This window comes from Rhinatrema bivittatum, chromosome 6 (assembly GCF_901001135.1).
Source record: "Rhinatrema bivittatum chromosome 6, aRhiBiv1.1, whole genome shotgun sequence".
Lineage (NCBI taxonomy): Eukaryota > Metazoa > Chordata > Amphibia > Gymnophiona > Rhinatrematidae > Rhinatrema > Rhinatrema bivittatum.
In genome coordinates, this window is record NC_042620.1 from 187,645,266 (window position 1) to 187,654,211 (window position 8,946).

The 8,946-nt window shown below is 38.4% G+C and overlaps 1 protein-coding gene across 1 annotated transcript in view; it reads left to right on the top strand.

The window, feature by feature from the left end:
• CD28 (CD28 molecule) overlaps nt 1–8,131 on the top strand; it is an 85,788-nt gene extending 77,657 nt beyond the window's left edge. The window contains exon 4 of the mRNA XM_029606315.1: nt 6,036–8,131. Coding sequence (XP_029462175.1) covers nt 6,036–6,152 — 117 coding nt within the window. The 3' untranslated portion in view covers nt 6,153–8,131. The remainder of the gene's footprint in view (nt 1–6,035) is intronic.
• Nucleotides 8,132–8,946: the final 815 nt, after the last annotated feature.

Genomic DNA, 8,946 nt, shown 5'->3' on the forward strand with positions numbered 1-8,946 from the left:
GGGCTGGATTAAAAGCTGAACATATTCAAAAAGATTTGTCTGACTAAGTTTGGGACTTAGCTGGACCAACCGCTGAGTTTTCAATTTCCTGGGCCATAGAACAGATACATTTTAGTAAGGTAAATCTAGAAGCACAGTCCAGATGTATTCCACACATTAAAAAAGGTGGAAAGAAGGCAAAACTATTACCAGCATGGTTAAAAGGGGAGGTGAAAGAAGCTTTTTTAGCCAAAAGATCTTCATTAAAAATTGGAAGAAGGATCCAACAGAAGAAAATAGGATAATGAATAAGCATTGACAAGTTAAATGTAAGACATTGATAAGACAGGCTAAGAGAGAACTTGAAAAGAAGTTGGCCGTAGAGGCAAAAACTCACAGTAAAAACTTTTTAAAATATATCCAAAGCAGAAAGCCTGTGAGGGAGTCAGTTCGACCATTAGATGATTGAGGGGTTAAAGGGGCACTTAGAGAAGATAAGGCCATCGCGGAAAGATTAAATGATTTCTTTGCTTTGGTGTTTACTAAAGAGGATGTTGGGGAGGTACCCGTACCGGAGAAGGTTTTCATGGGTAATGATTCAGATGGACTGAACCAAATCACTGTGAACCTAGAAGATGTGGTAGGCCTGATTGACAAACTGAAGAGTAGTAAATCACCTGGACCAGATGGTATAAACCCCAGAGTTCTGAAGGAACTGAAAAATGAAATTTCAAACCTATTAGTAAAAATTCGTAACCTATCATTAAAATCATCCATTGTACCTGAAGACTGGAGGATAGCTAATGTAACCTCAATATTTAAAAAGGGCTCCAGGGGCAATCCGGGAAACTACAGACCTGACTTCAGTGCCTGACTTCAGTGCCAGGAAAAATAGTGGAAAGTGTTCTAAATATCAAAATCACAGAACATATAGAAAGACATTATTTAATGGAACAAAGTCAGCATGGCTTTACCCAAGGCAAGTCTTGCCTCACAAATCTGCTTCACATTTTTGAAGGAGTAAATGTAGATGTAGTGTACTTGGATTTTCAGAAGGCGTTTGACAAAGTTCCTCATGAGAGGCTTCTATGACAAGTAAAAAGTCATGGGATAGGTGGTGATGTCCTTTCGTGGATTACAAACTGGCTAAAAGACAGGAAACAGAGAGTAGGATTAAATGGACAATTTTCTCAGTGGAAGGGAGTGGGCAGTGGAGTGCCTCAGGGATCTATATTGGGACCCTTACTTTTCAATATATTTATAAATGATCTGGAAAGAAATACAACGAGTAAGGTAATCAAATTTGCAGATGACACAAAATTGTTCAGAGTAGTTAAATCACAAGCAGATTGTGATAAATTGCAGGAAGACCTTGTGAGACTGGAAAATTGGGCATGCAAATGTCAGATTAAATTTAATGTGGATAAGTGCAAGGTGATGCATATAGGGAAAAATAACTCATGCTATAGTTACACAATGTTTGGTTCCATATTAGGTGCTACCACCCAAGAAAGAGATCTAGGCGTCATAGTGGATAACACATTGAAATCGTCGGTTCAGTGTGCTGCGGCAGTCAAAAAATCAAACAGAATGTTGGGAATTATTAGAAAGGGAATGATGAATAAAACGGAAAATGTCATAATGCCTCTGTATCGCTCCATAGTGAGACCGCACCTTGAATATTGTGTATAATTCTAGTCTCCGCATCTCAAAAAAATATAGTTGTGATGGAGAAGGTACAGAGAAGGGCGACCAAAATGATAAAGGGGATGGAACAGCTCCCCTATGAGGAAAGACTAAAGAGGTTAGGACTTTTCAGCTTGGAGAAGAGACGGCTGAGGGGGGATATGATAGAGGTGTTTAAAATCATGAGAGGTCTAGAATGAGTAAATGTGAATCGGTTATTTACTCTTTCAGATAATAGAAGTTAGCATGTGGCACATTTAAAACTAATCGGAGAAAGTTCTTTTTCACTCAACGCACAATTAAACTCTGGAATTTGTTGCCAGAGGATGTGGTTAGTGCAGTTAGTATAGCTGTGTTTAAAAAAGGATTGGATAAGTTCTTGGAGAAGTTCATTACCTGCTATTAATTAATTTGACTTAGAAAATAGCCACTGCTATTACTAGCAACAGTAACATGGAATAGACTTAGTTTTTGGGTACTTTCCAGGTTCTTACGGCCTGGATTGGCCACTGTTGGAAACAGGATGCTGGGCTTGATGGAGCCTTGGTCTGACCCAGTATGGCATGTTCTTATGTTCTTAAATTATTATATGTGGCTTAAATGTACACAGACAAAAGGATTTGGCACCAGAGGAACTCTAGGGTTGGGGCTTAATTTTAGCTGGATAGTGCCTATATTGAACGCTACCCAGTTAAACTTGCCTGAGTAAGTTTGATCACTATCAATGCTGTCCTAAAGTTAGTTGGATGAAGTTACTTTGCCTACTTTACTTGGGTATATTCACTGGGAGCCTTATCCTGTTAAGTCCTGCTAAATACCCAAGCTAACTTCCTGCTCCCTGCTCTGTTCAATATTGACTTCAGGATTACCAGCTGGCTCATTTTTTTCAGGCCAGGTTGATCCAGTCCTGGTTTAACTCCACTACATGCATGGATTTGTCGTTTTAATTGTCCTATTGCTTTCTCTAAGAAGAGTAGAAATGCCGAGGTCCATATTCAGGCACAGTCCAGTTAGCAAAGTTAGCCAGATAAACCTATCCGACTAACTTTGTAGGTATATTCAAAAGGGCAGCCGCACTAACTTCTGAGTTAACTAGCTAAAAGCTTTTGAATATGAACCTCATGGAATCTATGCATTCAGTGGGGTAAAACAAGGGCCAGCTCAACCTCTCATGAAAACAATGAGCCAGTTGGCAACTCTAGAAACAAATCTCAGATCTCAAAGCTTCTGAATCATGAATATCAGATTGTGAATTGGCCTTTCTTTAATTTCAATTACCTGATCGAAATAACCAATATTCCTGTATAGGAATCCAAGACTATTACCGTGGTATTGCTTTCTCGCTCTGGTAGTTTTGCTCACATGTTCAGTAAGATGGTTAAAAAGTCATTTTTGCAAATATTTTTCAATGGAATAAATGGAATTTCATTGCGGAGGACAGGTGGGGGTGTATGGAGTAGAAATATAAAAATGAATGAACTTTTGACAATTAGATGTGAAAAATAAATAGGACAAAATCTTGCAGGATTCTGATTTATTCATGATGTGAATTCTCTTTCAAATGATATAGGTCACAGCAAGCTCTGCAATAAAAAAAAATCCACTGACCTCCTCCACAAAATCCACAGCACATTTCTGCCAATCTGCCACTGATTTCCCAAAATGTATAGCAATTTTAAGGAAAACAGGCAGTGAATTTCTTTTTTGTGAACCAGGCTTACATTTGCCTGGTCTGCTTCTGTAGCATATGTGTGTGTGTGTGTATGTGTGTGTGTGTGTGTGTATGTACACAGGCAAAAACACGCAGACACGCATATCTATCTATAAGCCTACCCCATGTCACCTCCCCCTACATAAAAAATTCCCTGTTAATCCTCCACCGAATTTTGACTAAGAATGCTTTATGACCGCTGATTCTTGTACATTGTTATTATGTTATAGTTGTTGTATTTATTTAATGATTATTGATTTTGTTATGCCTTTCAGTATTATCCACTCTTCCTGTTAATTGTATTCTTTGGTTACTTGTAAGGGCTCCGCCCAAAAGTTTTTTGTTTTATGCAAACCGATACGATGTGCGAACGGCTATCGGTATAGAAGAGACTTTAAATAAATAAATAAATAAATAAATAAATAAATATATCTTCACAGACCCCAGGGCCGGTGCAAGGGGATTAGGTGTCCTAGGCCTTGGGGTCTGCCTTGCGCCGACTGCCCCCCCTGGTCGTGCTGACACCCCCCCTGATCCCGCTGCCCCTGGTCGTGCCAAAACCCCCACCCCGCCCCTGGTCGCAGCCCCGTCTCCTACCTCTTGTGAGCGGCGGCGGCAAAGAGGAGTGAAGATTTTGAATTCCCACCCCTCTTTTCTGCCAATTCTCATGCCCCTTAATGATCGATGCCCTAGGCCCAGGCCTAGCTCACCTAATGCTTCTGCCGGCCCTGACAAGCCCCCTTGATAAGGTATTCGTATGCCAAACCAAATGTAGGAATTTCACTTTTGAAACTTTTCATTGTCTGCTAGGTAAATAATTTATGGTTTTGGACTATAGGAAACCTTTCCAGTGTCTGCATCATTTCTTAGCTGTTTCATTCTTTTTCGATGTTCTGCATTTGAACTCCTCTCTATCTTTCTAGAGGCAAACTACCAGGAAGATGCTTAGTCCCACTGTGATTGAATTTTCTGCTTTAAATGGCACTGTACCAGTTAGGTCCAGTGATGTGCTCTTATCAGTGGTTTTTACCTTACCTTGTTTGATTATTCCAGTCTGTGCACTTTGCATGTGGATTTGTACTCCGTAGGCCTGTTATTACGGATGTAAATGGAGCGCCTGGAAATGAAAGCTTGTCAATCAGCTCAGGCTGAATGTTTGCCATCAGATTCATTCTGTGCCTTCTGCAATTCTGAATACAGATGAGTAGTGAGAAAGTAAATGGAATCGGCCCCCACACTGGTAATTCTACGTAAGATTCCTAACCCTCTAGGATTGTCTTAGAGTCTTCAGGAATTAAAGGTCATCCTTCAGGACATTGCTGCAAACAGCTTTGGAGACAAATATTTTCTGCAGGTGGATCAGGTTTATGACTTTATCAGCTTCTCATTAGTTTTATGTAATCCTGGAGAATTTAGTCCAGACAGTGTTTGCATTATTAAGGTTTAAAAAGATAGACAACACTACACATTGAACTACAAGAGATACAACTTTTGTGAAATAAATACAGTACTATATATTCAAATACCATATATTTTTATCTTAAGGAAGACATTTAGGGATTATCAGTCATTATGTTCTTTTCTTTTTTAAGAACTCAATGGAAGTAACACACATACCATTAACATACATTAAAATGTAAAGTATATACCATAGCCTTTTAAAACAACATAAGCTTTACAAGAATGTTTGTTTAAATAAGCTACAATTAGCCCAGTCTTTAAAGCCATTACATCACAAAAAGAAAACTCCAGGAATAGGTTCAGCCTGAGTTGACAACTTTAGGGGTCTATTTACTTAGCCATGGTATTTTTCTTAGAGGGGAAAATACCTCTGGATACACTAAAATATGATATTGAATACAGAAGGTAAGTGAGTCCTGCAGTATTTTCCCCGGTGGTAAGATACTGCAGGGAAAAATACCATGTGTCACGGCTGCGGAGGCTAATTTAGGTAGCCCCCAGGGCAGGGGCAGCACAGGATCCAGAAACAGGGCAGGATATAGGCAATAGTGGCTCCATATCCCAGGCTGCCAGTGTGTCCCTAGTGCTCCTCCCCAAGTAGTAACATTTCTTAACTCCTTCCCCCCTCCAGCAAAAAGTTACAAATGGGAAAACATTCTTTAAGTAAGTCCCATCCACTGTTCTGCAATTCTTTCCCTTTGTCTCATATACTCAGACACTTCTGCCCCTCCCCCCCGGGCCCCTTTGATGCCTGATTACCCTGGTCCCCTGGTGGCGCAGTGTGGAAGGATGGAGTGCCCCCTATGCTCTGATGCTGATGTCATATACAAAATGACCCTGGCCAACCTCAGGTGCTCCTTTGCCTCATCAAATGTTACTTGTGCCTCCTGAGGATCTTTGTTTTGGCAAGTTGTGTGGGCAGGCGGTGCCTGGACCTGATAATATTTCTTTGTTTGTTGTTTTTTTTAAATTTCATTTTAAATAAATGAAATAAAAGAAATTGACATCAAATTAAAGAAAAAAGAACACATTTTTGCAGTATATACCACCGAGAACTGCAAAAGATGGCATTTCATAATTGTAATAATAGAGTTGTGTTTTGAAATATGAACCTTCCCTCTTGTTCATACAACCTCTATTTCTATATTGAACTGTAAATTGCGGACACTACTTTACGATTTTTGTTTTTCTTCTACAGCAGAAGAGCAAGAAGTCCAGGATCCTTCAAAGTGACTATATGAACATGACCCCTCGAAGACCCAACAAGCATTATCAACCCTATGTACCAACTCGAGCAAATACCAAATTCCATTGATCCTTGTATACAATATTGATTTCATACTTAATCTATGCTCTTGGCATCATAGAGTCAACCGGCTGCATTTACATGGACAACAAAACTATAAAACAAACTATACTTATAGTAATAATTTAATTTATATTGACCTTTATAACTCCTACAATAATATATAGGAAACTGGTTGAACTGATTAAGCAGGGAGATGAAAAATGATTTAATGTCCTGTACTGTACCTGATATATATATGTAATGTAGTGTGTTAAGCTACTGAAGGGCTGACCAAATTTCACTGTTCATGAATCCACATCTATAGTCATATGTAATTTTAATTTTCAAAAAGCAGGTGCTTGTACTCTCAAAATGAGTCATTTTTCACAAAAGGAATATAGAGAGATCTGCTAAAGGGCTTTGTCCAATGGGAAAAATTCTCAGAACATCTGGTCCTTAAGTTTATTTACTGTGTAACATGTAGCACATTATAAGCAAGGGTTAATTAAGGGGCCAGTTCCCTAAGGCTGTTTTTCCATTCTGCGTCTATGGGAAAAAACCTTGATAAATCAGGTCCTTAGGATGGCTAAGTTTTCACCTATTACTAGAGATATTTACAAAATACTTTTAAATGAGTAGGCAATTCATATTAATGAGAAAGTTCACTTACAACTATGAGTATCATCTGAATATGCAATATATTAGGCTAGAACAGAAGAAGGATTATAGGCTAAAATCATCTATAAAGCTATGCTATTCAAATTTTAAATGTTTTGTTAGTGAACAATTTCTCTGTAGTAATCTGACTAATGTCCCATGAAGATACTAAGAATTTATTTCCTTCTTAGAAACACATTCTACACAGAGTAGGAAAAAAGTAGCTATTCATTAGTGTTACTATTGAAAAATGATTATAAAATAACCACAGCACTAGTAGATTATGTCCAACCAATAATAATAATAATAATAATAATAATACATTATGAAAAGAAAACAGCATTTGACTCAGCTCCACTGTTTTGGGGCTCTGGATAGTGAATATTTTGGGATACGTAGGATTTGCCTTTAAATGGGGATATCCTGGAAGCATACAAGGTGATCAAATATATTTGGGTGGTGGAGTCACTATAGATGCTTCATTAATGCCTTTTATTTCACTCAGGGACCGGACTACAAGGAGTTATTCACTCACATGCTTAAGTCCCTTTTATTTGCCTTTTGAAGCCCTCACATTCAAATGCATTAAATACTGCCTCAGTTTACGATATCTCTAGAAGGTTCCTTGCTGCAGTCATGCATCTTCAAGTAGTCTATGATAGCAATTGGGAGAATGAGAAAGGTTAGCCAGGGTAGGACATGGCTGGATCACCACCATCTTCTGATTGAATCAGGTAATTTGCTGAAACACATGACTTATGCTCTTGGACTGTGTGCAGCACATCCACAAGGGTGGTGCTACAAAGTCATTGAAAGGGCCCACATCTCTTATAGGAAAGTTCACACAGAAGAAATACATCCTCTCATTTATTTTTCCAATAAAGAGTTGCTTTTATAAAAGAGGCAGGAAGAGTATAACAAAACATATAACAGTGTAGTGTTTAAACAAACCCTGTGTGAAAATATCTTAATAAAAATTATATTAAAAAAAAAAAGAGGCAGGAAGACTGAATGATAGCAATCACTTTTCTGTCTTCAGATGTGTCATGCTCTTTCTGCATGCTATTGTTGCCTACACAGAAACGAAGAGTTTGTCAGAAAGGACCATTTAGCCTACCTAGTTTGCCCATTTATACTTGTCTATTGTACAGTCATTGTTCTTACTCAAACAGTGACCTTCTTTCTCTCTCTCTCTCCACTGCTCTGGTTCCTTTGGGTCCATGCATGCTTGAATTCTGCCAATTTCTGATTCTGCTAACCTTTGCTGGAAGTCTATTCTAGGTATCCACCACTCTTTCAGTATTTTCATTTTAATGACCCCCTTGTCCTTGAGATTTTTATTCTATGGAAAATGCAAACTTCTAGCACTTTATTGAAGTCTGCTAAATATTTGAATGTTTGTATCATATCTTTGCTTTTCCTTATTTTTTTTTTCCAGAGATTACATCTTTAGCACTTTCATTCTCTGTAGGTTTGACTTTAGTGCAGACCTTGCAGCATGTTGGTGCAATTGCCTCTACTTTGTCAATGTCTCCAGAATGACATTTATTTTATTTATTTTATTTAGAGTTTTTCTATACCAGCATTCGTGATTAAAAATCACATCATGCTGGTTTACAGATAACAGGGGGAGTGAGTCAAATAACAGAACATTAACAAGTGCGACATACAAGTAGAGTAGACATACAAGTAGAGTCTCACTAAAGACCAAAGTTACCTTTCTTTATGCATGGAAGGAAAGGGAGGGCAATTTTCATACATGATCTGTCTGGGTAAATATTAATTTACCTTGTGAAAGTGCTCTCTGAACATTGCCCACTGTTTAACCGACTAAAAGCTTGTGCATTGTTCCACAGCATGCATGCTTTTAGCTGCATTAGGTGGAGGCATTCCCAAGGGCAAACTGAAGGTCAGGATTGCTTTTTCAAATCTATGTGCATTATTTTCATGGCAAAGGTATCTGCAGGAAAAGAAAATGCAAATGTCTATGGATTCTTTTTCCCCCCAAGGCAATTTTCAAAGTGAAAATGCATGCAAGCTTTCACTTTGAAAACTGGTGCAAGAGACTGCGATTAAAAAAGTACCCGTGGACTTTGAATCAATGGAATCAGTTTGAAAATTGCCCCCAATGTTAGCTTTCCCAATTGCTTTGCCACACTGACTG